The following is a 21587-nucleotide window of genomic DNA, read 5'->3' as shown; positions in this document are numbered from 1 at the left end:
GAGAATAATGTCCTGGAGGTTGAAAGAAATGTGATCAAAGGCACAGATATAACCTTGGAAAGGAGAAGACAATGGGGAAAGAAAAAAGAGTGGCCTGAAAATATAAGAAAATTTGGGTTGAGAACAGATGTCATATTGAATGGCCCAGATTTATATTAGGAGATAAGGTGAGTAATGAGAGCAAGATAAGGCTAAGAAGGAAAGATCAGGTTGGTGGCTTGAGAAAAATGAAAAGAGGTTTAGAAAACCTGTTGTAAGGTGTTCAATAAAATGTCAGCATGAGAAGTCTTAAAAGGAATTTAGTGTATCTATGAAGACCCCTAAGATCAAACACGACATTTTTGTAATATCTTGCAATGATCAATCAGGAAGAAGCAACAGAAAAAGCAAATGTTGGGGGCTACTCATGGTGGGACAGTGAGATATTTCGGAGAGCTGGTGAATGTCTTGGGCATTCTTATACTTCGGATGGGTACTTGAACACAGGAAATAACATCAAGAGATTTATTTATTTAGCAAATATTATTAGCATATTAATATTTATGTACAAATATTATACAGTAATATAGTAGTCCCCCCTCATTCATGGGGGACATTTTCTAAGACCCTCAGTGGATGCCTTAAACCATGGATAGTACTGGACCCTATATATACTATGTTTTTTGCTGTACATACATACATGTGATAAAATTTAATTCATAAATTAAACACAGTAAGAGATTAACAGCAATAAGTAACAATAAAATAGAACAGTTATAACAATATACTATAATAAAAGTTATATGTATATGGTCTCTCTCCTTCAAAATATCTTATACTGTACTCACACATCTTGTGATGATGTGAGATGATAAAATGCCTACCTCATGGGGCATCTGGATGGCTCAGTGGTTGAGCGTCTTTCTTCAGCTCAGGGCATGATCTTAGGGTCCTGGGATTGAGTCTTACCTACATCAGGCTCCCCGCAGGGAGCCTGCTTCTCCCTCTGCCTGTATCTCTCCTTCTCTCTGCCTGTCTTTCATGAGTAAATAAATAAAATATTTTTAAAAATGCCTATCTGATGAGGTAAGGTGAACGAGCTAGATGTCATGACTTGGTGTTAGGCGACTGTTGAACTTCTAATGACTCGTCAGAAGGAGGATCGTCTGCTTTGGACAGCGGTTGACTGTGGGTAACTGAAACCTCAGAAAACAAAACTACAGATAAGGGGAGGACTACTATATCCATCAACTTCAGTAGCTTTTGTTATCCTACTTCTGGAAACTGTTCCTTAATCTATAGCCTCAATCCTGATTTCTCTTTTGATAACAGGGCCTGGTCTTTCCCCTATGGGGCATCTCTGCTTTAGATTTAGATATGCTCCATATCTAAAATTAAATGTTTCAGCTTCCTCCCAAACCTATTTTTATACTCAGTTATCCCACTTCTGTTTTTTTTTTTTCCCCCACTTCTGTTAATGATGTTGTTACTTTTCTAATATCCTAGACCTGAAATCTCTGAGTCATCTCGGACTTGCCCTCTCCCTTCCTTAATGTGTCATTAAGTACTATCCTTAAATACTTCCACTGAAATATTTCTCCTGGCTGTTCTTCATTTCCATTGCCAAGGCAATAATTCAGGTTGTTCTTGTTCCACACTGGTACATCTATGCCTTCTCAATTGGTTTTCCTGTCTTCAGGCCTACTGAATCCAGTCTGTCCTACATATCACATATAGATTAATCTTTATAAAAGGTTAATTTGATAAGTCATTCCTCATCTCAAAAAACTTCAAGGAGCTATGTGTGGTAGAGTCCTGAAAGAAACAAGAAGATCCTAGAGGACATCATAGTCCAATGAGAATGGGGCAGTTTATGTAGTCAGGAGATGTTGATTTAGAGGAGGCTTCCCTGAGGAGTTCATATGAGAAAAGAGAATGGACACGAGAAAAATGAGATACATCAGGGTTTAGGAAATAGATTGAGGAAGAAGAGGTGATGCCACAGAGACTCAGGAAAGTTAGATGGATTGAAAGAGAACCAGGGGAGAGTGTGTCATAGAGGCCAAGGTAAAAGACAGTATCAAGGAACAGAGTTTGAATAAGGTGGACTCTTCCCTGGCAAGAGTCCCTTGGATTTGGCAATTAGGGTGTCAGAATCAAGAGCAAGGGAGCATAGGGAAATTATGGAGGATTGAGAAATAAAGAAATAGAAATGAGGAACATGGATGTCCTTTTTAAAATGTTGGTTAAGGAGAGAAGAGAAACAATGCTGAAGATAAAGAGAGATGAACTTAAGAATTCCCCCTCACACCCAAGGAAAGAGACTTGCACTAGATTATAGCCTGAGGGTAGAAATCTCAGCGGTGGAGAATTTGATATTAGATAGAGGGAAGACGATTGACTGAGTGACATCCCCAAGGAGATCTGGGGAGATCCAATCTAATGAGGAGAAAAACGTCTTCATCCATTTATAATCACCTTCTTGCTATATACATGATAATTCTTGACTATATATATATGTTATGGTTGTATATGGCTAAGGAAATGATGCATTACAAAATGACTACATGATTTTTTGCAACTCGAAGGGGTAAAACTGGATGAATCATTTCAGAAAACTTAAGGAGTTGCTAGTAACCTCAGCTTGAAAGAGCTTAATCATTCATTAAAGTTCAAAGGTGTCAGTCACTATTTGCCATGAAAATCAGCTGAGTGATTAAGAATATATTTCAGGCTGAAAAGTGGATGTATCTGTTTTCTATTGCCTGCTCTAACAAATTACCAGAAACTTAGTGATAGGTCAGAAGCCCAACACAGGTCTCATTGGGCAGAATCATAGTTGTTGGTGGGCTAGGTTCCCTTCTGTAAGCCTCTTGGGGAGAATCTGTTCCCTTGCCTCTTCCAGTTTCCAGAGACCACAAAATTCCTTGGTTTGTCCCCCCCTTTTCTCTATTCCAAACCAGCAACATCCTTCTAACCTTTCTTCAATGTCATCTATCTACGACCACACTCATGAGAACTTCTTCACTTTTAAGGACTCGGGTGATTTGATTGGGCCCACCTAGATAATCTGGGCATAATTCCCCATCTCAAGGTCCTTAACCTTAATCACATCTGCTAATTTCTTTTGCCTTGTAAGATAACACATTCACAGTTTCTGAAGAATAGGTTGTGCACTTCTTTGGGGGCTATTATTCTGCCCACAACACTGGAACTGAGGTCTTTAAGAGGGAAGTTTGAAATGGGAAAAATAACAATGTTTAATATTTGTGTTTTATACTTGAAGTAGGCAAAATGCTGGCTTTGGTAGATAAACTGGTTTCTAGATGTCAGGTATGTAGTGTCTAGATGCTAAGAAGTTATTGAGAAACAGTTTGCTGGTAGCTTAGAGTGAAACTTCAGTTGTGCTAAGGAAATAAGAGAGAGATATTTTGACCTAAACATTTAGACTAGAGGGATCCCTGGGTGGCGCAGCGGTTTAGCGCCTGCCTTTGGCCCAGGGCGCGATCCTGGAGACCTGGGCTCGAATCCCATGTTGGGCTCTCGGTGCATGGAGCCTGCTTCTCTCTCTGCCTCTCTCTCTCTCTGTGACTATCATAAATAAATAAAAATGTTTAAAAAAAAAACATTTAGACTAGAGAAAATAAGGTAGTAGAATGTCTCCTGGGTCCTAGGTAAGATGATGGCAACAGGAATAAAAGGGGGAAAACCCTAAATGTTTTCATTTATAGGCACCTGTAGCATTAGCACATGTTTCAGCAGGAATTCTTAGATTAGAATTTAGCGATATATTCAGAAATGGATTCTGAATTTTAAATGTCTTCATTCTCTCTCTTTAGCCATAATTGCCAGATAGTCTTCGTATACATGAAATATGGGGCTAGTTATTGGTGTCAAACTTGCAGTATTTACAATGCTAATACCATGCTTTAACCACATGAGATAAAATTGGTTAAAAAAAAGATATGATCCTAAAAAAAACAAGATACGGCCCTAATTATATTATAATTTGACTATTATAAGTGTTATGTAAATATTATAAGAAACAGTATAAGAAAAATGAAAGATAATAATGCTTTTCTAGACTATTATATGCTATTATATACTATTATACTATTATATTTTGAGTGCCCGCTGTGTTCCAGGCATTGTAGTACATATTTTTTAAAAGATTAAAAAACAGATTTTTAAAATTGTATGGTAATACTTAAAATGATATCTGATAGTAGGTTATAGCGTGAACACTAAAGGGAAAGTTAAAGAGGAACAAAATATATTCCAGTATTTTATACTCCAGTATTAACAGAAATTAGTTAGTAAATTAGTTAGTAAATTAGATAAATATTAGTGCAACTTCTATCTGAGAGCTAGTTTACAGATAGCTAGTTTTAGCTTGCAGATAAACTAAAACCTAAAAATTAGGGATGCCTGGGTGATTCAGCCGTTGAGTGTCTGCTTTTGGCTTAGGGCATGATCCCGGAGTCCTGGGATCAAGTCCTACATCGGGCTTCCTGCATGGAGCCTGCTTCTCCCTCTGCCTGTGTCTCTGCCTCTGTGCGTGTGTGTCTCTCTCATGAATAAATAAATATTTTAAAAAATAAAACCTAAAAATTAGTTTTGCAGTTGGTAAAAATGAGAAAAAGAACCCTCTATTTCACATTTTAAAACCTTCTACTTGTTCCTTATATGTCTTTTTAAACACAATAATAAACTGACTGAACATAGTATGATTTGGTCTGTAAATTGGTATATAACTAATTATTAACATAAACAATCTAGAGAGGTTTTTTTGGCAACATATAATCTAAATTCTATCTCCACATTAAAATGAAAGCAGGGTGCATCCTGCTTTTCACCCTGGGTGAAAAGCATCCCTGGGTGGCGCAGCGGTTTGGCGCCTGCCTTTGGCCCAGGGCGCGATCCTGGAGACCCGGGATCGAATCCCACATCGGGCTCCCGGTGCATGGAGCCTACTTCTCCCTCTGCCTGTGTCTCTGCCTCTCTCTCTAACTATCATAAATAAAAAAAAATTAAAATGAAAGCAGCCATCCATTGGACTTTTCTTTCACTGTAATCAAATTAAGCTCGTATTTTATACATCCATCTAACCATTCATTCATCGAACAAAAATGTGTTGAACTCCTGTCATGGGAAAGGTGCTATGCTAGGCCCTGCAAAATATTTAACATAGACATCTGTACTTTTTATTTGCAGTTCTAAACTTATTTCCAGCTTTGAGTGAAAGACCATATTTTATTAAATCATCTATCTGTCCCGACCTGCCTATTTATCATCTAATCTCTGTATCTTACAAATTTTTATTCATCTTTCTACTCTGAAAATTCTCCCTTCTCTGTCCCCTATCAAATCTTCTCCCAGAGGGAACCAGTGTGTTATTTTTCTGTATATCCTTCCAGATGCATTTTATGTATCAAGCAAATGTATATACATATTAAATTTCCCGTACATATTTTTCTGCATTTTTTCCTTTTTTTCAACTTCCTTGTTCTTTCTTACATCTGCATACTATCCCATTATACGGACATATCATTTATTTAATTATAGGCATTTCCATTAATTTTAAAATATTTAATTCAATTTTAGTCTATTCCTAACAAAGCCAAATAGTCTTATATTCAACTATATTTGTGGATATCTTCCTAGAGATGGAACTTGTAATGTATTTACAAGTATCTACTAGTAATGTAATACATTCCTAGGATGTATTTGTAATCTTGAATAAATATTGTCCATTTGCCCTTCTTAGAGGTTGTGCCTGGTTCCCCATAGGCTTACCAACAAATGATGGTGATCTTTGCAAATCCAAAGGATGAACAATGTCATCTCAGTGTAGTTTTAATTTGTATTCTCTTATGATGAATGAGTAAGGTTGAGAATCTTTTTATATATTTTAAAGCCATTTGTGTTTCCTTTTCTGTTTCTCTTGGGTTGTGGTATTACTTATACAATAAGGCAATAGCAAATTATTTATACATTAGTGAAGCTAGCCCTTTGCCAATGAGTTGCAAATACATAATTTTCCCTCAGTTTGATAATTGTCTTACAACTTTGTGATAGCTTTTGTCACGTAAATTTTTTAATTTTTATTTTATAGAATTATTTTTATGGGTGGGCTTTGTGTTAGACTTTCCCCACTCTGAGATAACTCTTAAAATTCTCCATGGACTCCTCTAGTACTTTTTTTTCCTCTAGTACTTTTATGATTAACAGACATTCTTAATCATTATAAGTTCTAAATGGTTTAGTGCATAGGATCAGGTTCCCTATTTCAATTTACATCTGAGCTAGATTATCAAATCAGTCCCAGGAAATATAGTTGTAAGGAGCATGGACTTTGGAGTTGATAACTTGAGTTTTTCTGCTTCTGGGTTGTAAGATCTTGAGTATGCTACTTAATTAACCTCTCTGAGCCTCAACAGCTTCATCTGTAAAATGGAAGTAATAAATAGTACTTAGTTTGTTGTGACAATCGTGAGGTGATTCATTTAAAGCCCTCATTTAGCACAATGCTTCACAATCAATGCTGGAATGCTGGAATCACTCATTAAATGTAAACTATTGTGATAATGATGATAGCCATAGACTATTCTTTCAACAGATACTACCACCCCAAAATTCATGACTTTAATCACAAGGGCTTGAATAAGAAAATGCATCCCAAATTTGCCATTACCACGTTAGCATCAACAATCCAATCGTCTCTAACCATAGTTCTCAACCTTGGCAGTATATTAGAATTACCCGAGTAGATTTTTCAACTCCAAAAGCCTGGGTCCCTACCCCAGATATTGTTTAACTGGCCTGGGGTATGGCTCAGGCATCAGTATTTTTTAAAAATCCCTCTGATGATTTCAATGGGCAGCTAAAGTTTAGAACCATTATCCTAACACTAGGCCAGTGATTTCAGACGTTAAGGAAAACATGTTCATTGCTTCTAAAGAAAAGTATATAGAAATTTCTATAAGTCAACTGCCATGAATTATTTAGGAAGACATTAAAAAGAGAACATAAGGAGTTGAGACTGATGTCAGATACAGATATGTAGGAAACAAGTTACAAAGTTGAAGATATTCCTTGTATATACTTCTAAGACATCTTTCTCAGAAGATCTTAGGGCAACTATACTTAAGTACTTTTATTAACCATTCCTTAGGTATAAGGGATATAAAGGGTTTATATTTGTTAGATGTATTAACTGAAGCATGGGGACAGGACTCGTCAGCTCTTCAAATTTAGGATTCTCATTACCCCTATTCTTGAAGATAAATTCCTGGATAATTCTCAGAAATACATTATTATCTCTGATTATGAGTAATACAGCGTATCCCTTTATAATTTTAGCAGTTTGGGAAGGATTTGGAATGGTACTTTAGCTCACTTATAGATTCAGTGTGGGATGGGTATACAAGAAAACTAGATATTATCAAATCCAAGGGGAAAAGCACAGTGGTCTAGAGAAATTGGACAAAGAGTCAAGAGGCCTAGATTTCAGTTACTGAATTTAAGTTTCCTCAGCTTCAAAATGAAAGAATTAAGAGTTCCCAAAGGTTTCTTTCAGCTTTAAGTAATTAATTATTATGTCACCAAGCCACCTAAGCCTTTCTTAATCAATCAATAGAAAAAAGGAAAAGTATTCTAGCTCAAGCTTGAAAATACATTTTTCATAGATTTGTTTTTACATACATAAAGCAATGTACTTTCTCAAATATTCAACTAGTCTTGATGATTTAGACTAATATATGTCCTGCCTACCTAGGATATTTACATTTTACATTTAAGTGGGGGCAATTGATGTCTTCATTCAGAGAGGTGACTAAAGGAGAGTGAGGGATGCATCCTGAGACCTGTGAGGAAATGTTGGAACACAAGCTTTCTATTGCCTTTCAAATCAAGCCCCATTGATGACTTCATTTGGGACAGATCATTCGTCCTCCTATATTTACTTCTAATCTTTCTACTTCTCTTCTTGCATTATATTACTCAAGATCATTAGTACTCACACAATTCTTGTTTTTGTTGTATTTACATCATCTCTTTCCTAGAAGATGATTGTTCATTTTTTTAAAAGACCTTTCTGATTTGAGAAAGAGTGAGAGAGCACAAGCATGGGGATGGACAGAAGGAGAAGGAGAGGCAAGGAATCCCAAGCCCACTCCACACTGAGCCCAAGCCCAATGAGGCGCACTTAATCTTACAACCCCAAGATCATGACCTGAGCTGAAACCACGAGTCGGATGTTTAACTGACTCAGGCACCCAGGCACCCCAGATTGTACAATTTTTAAGGCCAGGATACATTTATAGTGTATTCCATGAGCTAGTAGTGTCTTAGCACATAAGAAAAGCCTGATAAATGTTTAATTAAATTGTTAAAAAATTAAAAGATTTTAATTTCATTTTTTATGTGATACTTTAATTTTCATAGTTTACAATACTTTCAATTTTTTCACACATGGTCTTATTTCATGACAGTATCCTTAACTACTTCCTGAAATAGCGATGAGCTTTTCATTCTCAAAAGCCTAGAAGTAGTAATAAAGAGTTAATCGTGATAGCAAAATATGAAATAAACATCTTAGGTAACTTTCAGTAATAAATGTGTAGGATAACTTTAAAAGAAGTATGATTTAGGTCTGCCTGGGTGGCTTATTCCATTAAGTGTCAGCCTTTGGCTCAGGTAGTGATCCTGGGGTCCTGGGATCCAGTCCCTCATCCAAGTTCCTGTTCCACAGGGAGCCTACTTCTCCTTTGGCCTCTCTCTCTGTCTCTCATGAATAAATAAATAAAACCTTTAACGAAATAAACAAAAGTAGTATTATTTTGAGGTAACTTAGTCTATCAATTTGATCAAGTAGTATAAACACATCAAAACTAAATTAATATGTTAATTATAATTTACTAAATATATATTATTGTGAATTAACAATGAACAACTGTATAACATTATTAAATATCACAAATCATTAAAATAAATGCTATGTATGTAACTCAGAGAATTGAGTAATGTTAGTATCGTAGTATTGGTATCAGCATATGGTAGTAGGGAAATAGTATTCTGATAATGTAGAATAAAATTTCAATTTTAAGTTAGTACTAAAAAGAATCCAATTATCTAAAAATCTGTATCTAATAAAAATAAAATCACCATTTTTGATCATGATTTTAACAAAATTTTAACCTCATCAAATAGTGAGCTCTAAGGCCCTGAGGGATGACGTATCGAAGTGTTGAATAGTGATTCACACATATTGTACACCTGAAACTAGTATTACACTGTATGTTAACTGGAATTTAAATAAAAACTTAGTGAGCTCTAAGAAATACAAATATGATATATTCAGGGAAAATTTCCTGTTTTTAGCTTAACGGATAAGCTGGGATTTTGGATTGTGAGAGTGATGCTTCATTAGCACTTGTAAATTTATCCATCCTCCATGTTCCCCCTTTGAGATTATATTTGTAGGTTCTAAATTTTTCACCTGGAAAATTAAATACTTTCTAGGTAGGGAATTTTAAATTGTCACTCAAGTACAAGGCCACTTTAAATGACTGCATAATTTTTTTTGAAGAGTTTATCCAGACTAAAGAATATAGTTGGTTCTGAGAACATTTCCAAGCCTCTGTGACTTCTATATTCAGACAGTAAAGTGCATCAATTTTATTAATGACTTTTAAAACACTCAAAACATATTGTCTTCCACAAAAATTCATTTTGCTAGCTGCCATAAAAGTACGTTGAAAGAAGTTAAAAAATTATAACTCTTGCAATTTGAACAGATTCCTCACATTTTTTTCCTATGTACAAATGTCCTTAATTTCAAGATAAAAAGATGATCCCACATTATAACTATAACCATTTCACGGTATTGGTAGTTGTGTCCTTTGTTGAATGGCCGTTCTTCAAACTCACTGTCTTACAGATTCATTCTTACATGTTAATCCACAAATAAGCAAACGTCAAGGGCAGTAGCAAAAAAGACCATTTTACACAAAGCTGGCAAACATTTGGAATCACTTGTAGTTTGAAAAATTCCTTTTAATTCAAAAGTCACATTTATTATGTGAATTAAAATTAGTTTCACAAATGGAAATTGTGGATATGGGAAAGTTGCTTAGGGGAAATTTCACTAGTAAATCCACAACCTTTAAAATTCTGTGTGATTGAATCGAATGTTGATACTTTGCAAAATGTTTTCATTGGCATATCACAAATACTACTTTTTAAAGGTGTATTTAGTTTTTAGTTTCAAATATGTGGGAGTCCTACAGGCATGATGACATTTTCTAAAAAAGACTTTTTTGGTCTTTTCCTCTGCCAAGTCTTTGGCTGAGTTGCCCTCTTTAAATATTAACGAGAACTGCTGTCAAGAAAGGTATTTTCTTTTCAAGAAGGATGTTTACACAAGCAAAATATGTTTTTAGACATGCAAATTCTTTCTGAGGAAAATATCAAAATACTTTCTATTTTTTATTCCTCACTTCTCTTCCCATCTTTAAAATAAAAGTTAAATCTTAACTGGGCTCCTTCCCCCACCGTGAAGCCAAGCGATGGTGCCAGACTTGAAGATGAAGGCTTTACTTTGTTAGCCATGTGTTTATGCAAGCCCAGCGCCTTCCCTAGATCTCTCGGCTGATAATCTCAAACATGGAGGATGCTTCTGATTCTACACAAGGGGTTGCTCCATTAATTAATAATGTAGCTCTCCCAGGCTCTCCGCCGTCTCTTCCTGTATCAGTGACAGGCTGTAAAAGTCATCGAGTAGCCAATAAAAAGGTAGAAGCGAGAAGTGAAAAGCTCCTCCCAACAGCTCTTCCTCCTTCTGAGCCGAAAGTAGATCAGAAACTTCCCAGGAGCTCCGAGAGGCGGGGAAGTGGCGGTGGGACGCGATCCCCCGCGCGGAGCCAGGCCGTGGCAGCGGGAGAAGCGGCGGCGGGCGGCGCGGCGGGGCCGGCGAGAAGCGACCCCCCGGCAGGACACAGGCTCCCCTCGCCGCCTTTGTAGTGGAAAAGGTGGAGAAGTGGCAGTCGGCGTGCTCGCAGGTGAGGGGCTCCGTGTGGTCGTCGGGAGCCGGCCGGCGCCGACAGGGAAGTGTAGGCGAGCGGGGGAACAAAGCGGAGCGGCGCCGGGGTCCGCCCGCAGCGAGCTCCTCGCGGCGTCGGGCCGGCCGGCTGCGCGCCAAGCACGTTGCGAGCCCGAGGCGGCGGCGGCGGCGGCGGCGGCGGCGGCGGCGGCGGCGGCGGCGGCGGCGGCGGGCTGGGAGCCGGCGCTGGGGGAGGGGGCCGCCGCCGTTCCCGCACCGCCCGCCCGCCCGCCCGCGGCGGGGCGTGCGGCCCCATTGTGAGCCGGCCGCCGGGCGTGCGGAGGTGGGGCGCGCTGGGAGGGCAGAGGCGGCGGCTCTGCGCGCTCAATACCCCAGGAGCGGCAGGAGCGACCTCGGCTCCGGTGGCAGCCGCGGCGCGTCAGTCACACAAAAGGCAGCCGAGCTTCCCCCGGCGCGCGGACTGGCCCACGCCGCGGCCGAGCGCTCCCCACCTTACCGGCTTTCCTTTCCCTCCAATTCTGATAGGGAAGCGGGGCCGACGCGGGCGGCCGAGGGTCCGGGTGAGCCCGCGGGCGGACGGGAGATGCCGCTGCTACACCGAAAGCCGTTTGTGAGACAGAAGCCGCCCGCGGACCTGCGGCCGGACGAGGAAGTTTTCTACTGTAAAGTCACCAACGAGATCTTCCGCCACTACGAGTAAGGGCCGGGCCGCGCGCGGGGGGTGCGAGGGAGTGTGGGGACTCCCTCCCCAGCGTCCTTTTGTCTCTCTCTTCTTTTCCTCGCCTTGGGCTTCTGGCGGGGCGACTCGCAAGTGACGGCTGGCCGCGGGCCCGCGTTTCCCGGCCCCCCGAGCCCGACCCGGGGACTGCGCGGGGTCCCCGGGCGGCGCGACCGGCTGAGGCGCGCGTGGGGAGAGCGGGCCGGGGCCGCGGAAGCTGGGGTCCTCGGCCGGCCGTGGGGACCGCTTCTAGCAGCCGCTGCCGCCCGGGAGCCGAGCAGCGGAAACTCCCCGCCTCGCCCCTCCCCGCCTCGGCCACACGCGCACTCCGGGGCCAGTTCCGGGATCCCCGCCCGGCGGCCGAGGGGATCCCCGCTCGGGTCAGCGGCACGGGGCCGCCGTCCCCCGGCCCGGAGAGGGAATCCCCACCCCCGGGGGCAGGAAACGGCCGGGCCGCGCTTGCTTCCTCGGTCGAGAGTGGAGCCTGACGTTGGGGCTGCCTTAGCGCGGGGAGGGGAGGGGAGGGAGGAGGGGAGGGGAGGGGGCCGAGTTGAGACTTGGGGAAGGAGCCCCCACCCCCAGCCCCCGGCGGGCCGGGGGGCAGCGGGGTCCGGGACTCGCGAGCCATCACCGGCGGCCTCTCGTCCGGTGCGGCTAGGCCTCGGAGTGTGCGACGCAAGCCTAGTGCTCTGTCACCACCTCTTCTGGGTGACTAACTCCCGGCCCCGGAGAACTCAGCGTCTCCGCCTCCGGGAGACCTTGGTGAGGAAGAAGTCGGGTTCGGGCGGGGAGGGGGGGCGGAAGGGAGGGGGAAAAGCCGGGCACTGGGCGCACTTAGTTATCACTTTGGCGTAGCCCCAAGGGCGGCGGTGGGCGTAGGGGGAGGGGGTTAAGACAAGTTCAACTCCAGCCTCAGCCAGTCTCCTCTTTTTATCCCCCTGCGCATGTGGGCTGCCTGACATGTGCCACTCGCTATTGTTTTGATAAGAATCCGGAGCTGCTGCGTGTGTAGTTTTCACTCCTAAATTTTCAGTACCTCGCCTGGTTTATCCCAAGAGATCCACTTGTCCTGTGACACCGAACACTGGGGTGCTTTAGAGATGTGTGTTTAAACAGGATCTCCAAGTGAGAACCTAAATTGGTCGATCAATGAAACAGCCTGATCCTCCCTTTTTCTCGTGCGTTATCCTCCCTCTCCGCTCAGAAGGGGGGTCCCTTTGTGGCTTAGAAACCAAATGTTATAGCAACCAAATAACTTGTGTGTGGGAGGCACCTTATTCTGAGTGGGGGCTTACTCGAGGGAGGGCTTTCAGCAAAGTCCGCACCTGTCTGAGAAACGAGCAGCGAAGTTAGAAAAATCAGTTCCTTTGAGCTTTTAAAAGTAAGGCTTCTTTTTCTTCAGCTCCACATAAACATGTTATATCGGGAGAAGTTTTTCAGCCGACTGTACTTTTAAAATAGGAGTGCACGTCTTAAATCTACTCCTGTACAGACTTGTTTTGTTACTCAAATAGAGTTCACTCTTGTAACTTAAGTGAATTTGGATTAGGTAACTTGACAAGGATGATGCCTTTTTTTTTTTTTTTAAGTTTAAGTTAAAATCCTTGGTAATAATTCCCAATTTAAAAAAAAATGGTATTTAAGAGTGCCAAGAAAATAGAAAACGGGGTTAAGTTTCAAACTTCCCCTTTGGCATAAGCAATCTTACCTTTTTAAGAGACTTTTCCCACTTTAGAAGGGCGCATGAATATGGCTGTATCCCTTTTGAATTAAACTTTTTGTATACTTTGGTTCTTGATTTACTATAATCATGGAGGTATCTGAAATGCCGAAATAAAGGAAGAGATTTTAGATATTCCACCTTCTACTAATTAAGAAACTGTGTCCTTTGTAGTTTTATAGCATTAACAAAGTTCTTTTTTAAATAGCTGTTTTTTTGGGTTTTGTTGTTTTCCCTGTGATGAAGTATTTGGGTTTTTGGAATTTACAAGCAGTTCAGGAGAGGCAGTTGGTTTAGGAGCAAAGAACAAAGGAGAGCTACTAGTGTTCTTAGGTGTTAATTTTTGTGACTTTAAATTGGCAAAAAGGGAAGAAGACTGACATTTAATTGTGTTAAATTTTGGTTTACTTTTTCCCTCTTAGATGATTACAGAGAGATCAAAATTGTATTCATGGTTTATGGTATGGTGATCCTTGGTATTATGGTAATCTGACCCTTGGCACAAGTCTGGAGAAGGAAATCTCTGTTTTTATTCATTAGCTCACCAGTTGGTTTATGTGAATTTGTTTGAAGATTATCCTTTAAGGGCATTATATGAATATTTGTTTTTTGTATTGGGGTGAAGACCACTGTGCTCACCTATTTGCTCAGGTTTTTGATTTCTGAATAGAACCTTTCTACCTTAATCAATCTCAAAGGGATTTTCTACACCTCCCTACCTTGTTCCCTTTGCAATACAATGCAAAGTATAACTTTTTCTTCTGACTCTGGTTAGTAGAAGTTTGCCAGTGACCTTTTAATTGTTAAATAGTTTTTTGTCTTTATCCTACTTGGTGTAATAGCCTAGCGCTTTCTCCTTTGTCCTAGGCAGCAATGATCATCCCTCCATTTTATCTAGTGTAAGATCAGCTATTACTACATAGTAATGCAATACATTATTGCCTCAATTTTTCTCTTTTCCTAGACCCTGAATTTTTTGAGAAAGGGACTGTGACCAGGATAGATCCTTAGTGGTTATACAGTACAAACTCCTTTTTCTGTTTGTTTGAACTACATGTTCTTTAATTACTAACTCATGTTTGACCTGCTTTCCATAAGTAAAGAAGACTCATTAAAAATAGCACATTAACTGTAGGTAAATGCATAAGCTAAAGTACAGAAGAATGAAACTGGACCACTGTTTTTGTGTTATACACAAAAGTAACACAAAACTCAAAATAAGTTAAAAGACTTGAACATAAGACCTAAAACTATAAAACTCCTAAGCAGTAAGCTCCTTGACACCGTTCTTGGTGATGATTTTTTAATCTGACACCAAAAGCAAGAGCAATGAAAGCAAATTGAAACAAGTGGGACCATCAAATTAAAAAGCTTCCTCAGGGATCCCTGGGTGGCGCAGCGGTTTGGTGCCTGCCTTTGGCCCAGGGCGCGATCCTGGAGATCCAGGATTGAATCCCACGTCGGGCTCCCAGTGCATGGAGCCTGCTTCTCCCTCTGCCTGTGTCTCTGCCTCTCTCTCTCTCTCTCTGTGACTATCATAAAAAAAAATAATAATAAATAAATAAATAAATAAATAAATAAATAAATAAATAAAAAGCTTCTTCAGAGCAAAGGGAAACATCAAAATTAAAAGGTGTCTTACTGACTGGGAGAAAATATTTGGAAATTATATATCCAGTAGGGGCTAATATTCAAATTATAAAGAACTCCTACAACTCAATAGCAAAAACAACCCATCTAACTAAAAACATGGGCAGAAGATCTGAATAGATATTTTTCTAAAGGAGACCTATAGGTGGCGAACAGGTACATGAAAAGAGACTATACATCCTGAATCACGAGAGAAATGCAAATCAGAACCCCATTGAGATCCCACCTCACATCTGTTAGAATGGCTACTATCAAAAAGAGTAGCATAACAGTTGCTGGCTGGGATGTAGAGAAAAGTGAACTCTTCTGCACTGTTGGTGGAAATGTAAATTGGTGCAGCCACTCTGGGAGACAGTATAGAAGTGCCTCAAAAAACTTAAAATAAATAGAACTACCAAAGGATCCAACAACTCTGTTTCTGGGTGTTTATCCAAATTTTAAAAACTATTAATTTGAAAATATATACTCATTCCCGTGTTCATTGCAGCATTATTTACAATAGCTAAGATATGGAGACAACCTGTTTATCAGTGGATGAATGGAAAAAGAAATTGTTGTCTATGTTTCAAAGAAATATTACTCAGCCATAAAGAGAATGACATCTTGCCATTTGGGACAATATGGATTGACCTTGAAGGCATTATGCTAAGTGAAGTCAGACAGAGAAAGGAAAAATACCAATGATCTCTCTTATATGTGAATCTAGAAAAAATACATTAAAAAAAAAAAAACCTAAGCTCACGCAAAAAGACCTAAGCTCTATAGTCAATGATATATTTTTTTGAGCTTTTATTTATTTGAACCAGAAAGAGATAAGATAGCACAAGCAGGGGGAGTGGCAGGAAAAAGCAGGCTTCCCACTGAGTGGGGAGCCTCATACAGGGCATGATCCCAGGATCCTGGGATCATGACCTGAGCTGAAGGTGGATGCTTAACCAACTGAGCCACTCAGGTGTCTCTTTAGTCAATGATATGGTAATAGGGGACAGATGGTAGCTACACTTGTAGTGAATATACCGTAATGTATAAGCTTTTCAAATCAGTTAATTGTACACCTGAAACGAACTTAACGTGTGTATCTACCATACTTTATTTTTTTTTAATTTATTTTTTTACCATGCTTTAAGAAAGACTTGATTACCCCCACCTTCAAAACAATAATAAAAAAAAAATAAGCTCATAGGCAAAGAGCAGAATAAAGCATGTACTTTAATCTCTTAGATAAGATAAAATTTTACTCTGTAATTTGGTTAACTGACCATTTTATTATTTATTTAGGACTGTGGATTGTTAAAAAGCGGAGCAGTCAGGTCTGAATATTAGGAACTCTAGATTTGTGGGATGGGAAGATGATTTCTTGTATTACTCAATGATTTCATTTCCTAAATAGTTTTTGTTTTTTTTAGCCATTTAGACCCTTAGAATTGGAATGTACTTACGGTCTTTGAGTGAGTTTCATTTTTCAAATGGTTCAAAATGTAGGAATTCTTCATCACTTACATAGGCTGGCTTTATGTTTCAACCTGGCTTTCTATTTTTTTTTTTTTTTGAAGATTTTATTTATTTATTCATGAGAGGCACAGAGGCAAAGACATAGGCAGAGAGAGAAGCAGACTCCATGCAGGGAGCCTGATATGCAGGACTTGATCCCGGGGCCTCAGGGATGAAGCCCTGGGCTGAAGGCAGGCGCTAAACCACTGAGCCACCCAAGGATTCCCTCAACCAGGCTTTCTAGTAAAAGGTGTTTAACTCATTTATAAAGCACCTGATTTTCATGGTTCATCAGCTCTTCATTTGTTAATTCAGTCCTTTCAACAGCCCTTTTTTAGAGATAAGGAAACTGGATTTGGGATAAAGAGAGTAGTAGAGAGTAGTAGTAGAGAGTAGATCAGTCTTGAAAACCACCTATCTAGCAGTTGGTGACACTAGACTTTTCACTCACATACTTTAGCGTTTATGTTCTTATTTATGATCCACATGGTACATAAAATTTTTCCTAATATTTGTTGAAGCTTGCAGAAATGTGCACCAAGAATGTACCGCACTGCTTTGAATTCAAGCTCACCGCCTAGATCTTTGGGTAGGCACCACTCTTGTTGTCTGCCCAGACATTTGTCTTCTTTATTATATCCCCAATGATTAAGCTCTAGATACTAATTATACAAGCTAGAATGCCATCAGTTTACAGTGGGGATATATGTCTTTCACACAGACCAGTTATTATACTGATAAGTAGGTATGTATGAAATCTAATTATTATATGAAGGCCATTATATGAAGGCCATTTGGTGAGCATGGAATTTTTAAGGAGAATTGGATAATCTTAATAACTAGTGTCTTCAAATTAGATTTTCACCTTCTTTTTAGGAATAAGTCTGCTACATGGTCAGATATTTGGGTCCGTGAGTCTTTTTTTCTTAGATTATATGGCAAAGATCTCTACATACTTTTCCTTTACTTTTTATACACACTACACTTAGTAGGCTACCCTGTTTTGTGTTAATACAGTCTTTCTTCAGACAGAATATGTCTTACCAGTTGTTGTGTAATGAGCCATCCTAAAACTTAGTGGTTCAAAATAGTCATCATTTTATTTGCTCACTTTTCTGTAGATTGCCAGTATGGTTTCTGCTGACCTGTCCCCTCATTTAGCTATGGTCAGCTGGAGGGTAGGCTGAGGTTGGATAGTTTAAGAGGTAGCCTCAATCATATGTCGGGGACTTCACCTGGGATGGTTTTTTTTTATGTGTGTTTATTTTTTTTTTCTAGCTTTGTTGAGATATAATTTACCAGCAGATTTATAAGATATTTAAAGTATACAGTGTGATATAATAATACTGAGATGGCTTTTTTTTTTTTTTTTTTTTTTTTTTACCATATGGTCTTTCATCTCAGAAAACTAACGTGGTGCTGGGCTCGGTTCCAAGAGAGTAAGAGCAGAAGTGTCTCCATGTCATTTCTGTATTTTGTTAGTCAAAGCCAATCTTAAGGCTAGCCCAGATTTAAAAAGAGGTGGTAAAATAGATTCCATGTCTTATGAGAAACAAGTATCAGTCATATTTCTAAAGAGACTGCATACCTTCAATTCTCTTTACAGTCTACCACTGAGCATCTGGTAAGATTTTTTGACTGGGTCATCCTGATTGGATTTTGGGAGTTCATTGGTAATCTCTCTGCAGTTTATCCTTCTTGCTACCCTTCTTCCCAGTGCCAAACTTTTTTTCCAGATGCTCAAGTCTTTTATGAGCTCATCTGACATTGTTCCTTTATCACACTGGTTATTTTTTCCAGTGTATTTTTGCAAATATGGTTTGCAAATATGGTACCTAAACAGTTAGAATTGATACTGTTTATTGTACCCATACAGTATGCTGGGCATACAATAGTATTATTTTACTTAATTTTCATATTAACAATTAATGGAAGATATCCCCATATAATAAAAGAGAACCAGGTTCAATGAGGTTGTGTAATTTACCCAAAGACACATTCTACAAGTGGGAAGCTGAGATTTAGATACTTTTCCTTTCCTTCACATTCATATGTGTACTTTCTCTGTTTAGATAACACATAAAAATAAAAGTGGACTGCCAGTGGAAAGTATTTTTATTACTCTTGACACTGCGCTTTGGAGAATCTGGAGATACTGAGATAATTTGTCCCTCTAGTGAGAAATGACTATATAACACCATGAATGGCATAAATCACATGTGCTGTGGAGCCTGTGTAATGGGAGCATAGAAAATGGAGCTGATAACTCCTGGGGAGTTGAGGAAGCTCTCGAATAAGGAAAGAACATCTGAGTTGGGTCCTGAAAGATAGAGCTATCAGGACACAGAATGGAGAAAAATGACATTCCAAGCAGAGAATACTCCAAAGAATACTTTTTAAGCTGAGGAAACTATAGAAGGGCATAGAAATGTGAATTTGCATTTTCACTTAAAATTTGTCTTTTTCACATTCATTATTGTTAAGCAAGGACTTTTGTTGAGCTACTGTGATATTTTACTTTTGTTGATTTGTATTTAAGTCTCTAGATTTAAAAAAATCTTTATTGCTATCCTCCATCTTCGTGTCATCTGCAGATCTTATATGTCATTCTCTGAGTCTGAGGCAGCCCTAAGTATGAAGTAATATGTCATTAAATGGTTTTTAAAACTAAACATTTTAAATTAACTTTTCTTCTGACAATAAATGTAATAAATGTAATTTTCATGTAGCAGATTTTTCTCAAAATAACATGAGGCATGTTAAGTCAGCCATACTCAAGATCTCCTAATCTGCATTGTAATCCTGTCAGTGGAGTAAATTAGTAGAACAATCTATGCTGTCTTGTAGCAATTTCTACTTTTCTAAGTTTATAAGCTATACTTTTCCATCTCTTGGTATTATATGCTACTAAAAATCAGAAATTATGTTAGTTTTTAACTGTGGCTGCATTTCTCAGTTATACTAAATATTTTATGGACAGAGGAGTTTAAGTAGATCTGTTCTACAGTATTGTGCTGGGTCTTATCTTCTGTTTAGTTGATAAAGTTTTGGCCCTTAAGTAGAGTACACTTTTGCATTTATCTTTTCTAAATTGCATTTGGCTTCTGGTTTTTATGTCTCTTCATTCTTTTTATTTGTTTCTGTTCTGGTGTTTTGTTTGTTTTAGTTTCAAGTTTTTACTGAAATTACAGATAGTTAACATTGATATTAGTTTCACATGTAGAATTTAGTGATCGTGATTTACGTACAACACCCAGTGCTCATCACAAGTGCTTGCCTTAATACCCATAGCCATATAACCCATCCCCTGGCCCACCTCCCTTCCAGCAACCTCTCAGTTTGTTCACTGTAATTAAGAGTCACTTTTCTGGTTTGCTTGTCTCTTTTTTTTCCCCATGTTCATTTGTTTTGTTTCTTAAATTCCACATTAGAGTGAGATCATATGGTATTTGTCTTTCCCTGGCTTACTTTGCTTAGTATAGCAGTCTTTAGTTCCATTCACATTGTTGCAAATGGCAAGATTTCATTCTTTTTTATGGCAGAGTAATATTCCATTATATATATGTAAATATATACATATAGAAACACATTTATGTATATATAAACACACCACCTCTACTTTATCAGTAGATGGACAGTTCGGCTCATTCCATGATTTGGCTATTATTGATAATGCTGCTATAAACATTGGGTGCATGTATCCTTTTGAATCGATATTTTTGTGTCCTTTAAGTAAATACCTACTAGTGCAATTGCTGGATCATAGGGTGGTTCTATTTTTAACTTTTTGAGGAACCTGTGTAATGTTTTCTAGAGTGGCTCCACCAGTATGCATTCCCACTAACAGTGCAAGAGGAGGAGTTCACGTGCTTGCCAACATCTGTTGTTTCCTGTGTTGTTAATTTTAGCCATTCTGTATGTCACTTCATTCCTCCTCTACTGGATTTTTAGTTTTCCAAATAACCCTGTAAGTTAACAGTATGTTGCTCTTTGTTCCCTAGTTTGTTCACCTGAGAGTTGGTTGCCTTTATATTAATTAAAGGTGTGTTCTTGCTAGCAATTGAGCTGGTAACTCAGAAGCAATTTTTTCCTTAAGAAATAATGGTAAAGAGCAGCAGTCATCAAACTTTTTTTTTAAAAGGCCAAGTATAGTCAGATTTTAGTCTTTGTAGGCAAATAGTGTCTATTGTACCTACTCAACTCCACAGGATGAAGAAGCAGTCATAGACAATACTAAAGGTATGAGTGTGGTTTGTTCCAATAAAACCACAAAAACAGGTGAAAAGCTAGATATGGCCTCCAGGCCAGTAGTATACTCACCTCTGGTTGAGAAGATAGTTGAAGGAATGTAGTAATACATAAGATGCATAATAATCTATATTAGCCTAAACATATTCATTTAAAGCAGTATTTTGTATATTAAATTTTTTACTCACAATAATAAAATGTTTCTTACAAAATTTTCATGATTTTTATATTCTTATAGAAATTGAGGAGACACTGTAACCTGCCCCCTAGAGTTCATTATTATTAACAAAATCCCACATCTTTAAATCTATGTGACAAATGGTTGATGAGCAGAATTACAGAAGTATGAGAAAGTGAAGATAATAAAAATGTTAGATGTGCCATGCTGGTAGGGGGTGCTGAATCGGAAGAAGTATTCTTTGAGATTTTTTTTTTTTTTTTTTTTTTTTTTGCATGCTTTAAAATGGCCACAATGGTAGTATGCCCTGTCTCCCTTCTCTTCTCCTGAGTGTAGATCTTTGTGCACAGCAGGGCTATAATATAACAACTTTGCAGAGTAGATGATATAAGGCAAACAAACAGTACAAACACTTTGGAAGAGGAGGGCGGAAACCTGGGTGTAGGACAGCTGAATGTACAACAATGGTTACTGACTATCCTGTTTTTCTGCCCTGTAATATGTTTAGTGGAGGTTTGTTTCACTTGTGCCATTGCTCTCT

The 21587-nt window shown here is 39.1% G+C and overlaps 1 protein-coding gene across 3 annotated transcripts in view; it reads left to right on the top strand.

Annotated features, from left to right (window-relative positions):
• Nucleotides 1–10880: 10880 nt before the first annotated feature.
• Nucleotides 10881–21587, top strand: part of BAZ1A (bromodomain adjacent to zinc finger domain 1A) — an 89527-nt gene continuing 78820 nt past the window's right edge. Inside the window, exons 1-2 of one of the 3 annotated variants that reach the window (XM_025442957.3) lie at nucleotides 10881–11039; nucleotides 11567–11737. In XM_025442957.3, coding sequence (XP_025298742.1) covers nucleotides 11625–11737 — 113 coding nt within the window. In that variant the 5' untranslated portion in view covers nucleotides 10881–11039; nucleotides 11567–11624. Of the gene's footprint in view, nucleotides 11040–11566; nucleotides 11738–21587 lie in introns of those variants that run through there. The other 2 variants (XM_035719821.2, XM_025442955.2) reach the window with 2 other exon arrangements.

Source organism: Canis lupus, chromosome 8 (genome assembly GCF_003254725.2).
Source record: "Canis lupus dingo isolate Sandy chromosome 8, ASM325472v2, whole genome shotgun sequence".
Classification (NCBI taxonomy): Eukaryota; Metazoa; Chordata; class Mammalia; order Carnivora; family Canidae; genus Canis; species Canis lupus.
The sequence above is the reverse complement of the archived record's forward strand: the minus strand, read 5'-3'. Positions and strand labels throughout refer to the sequence as shown.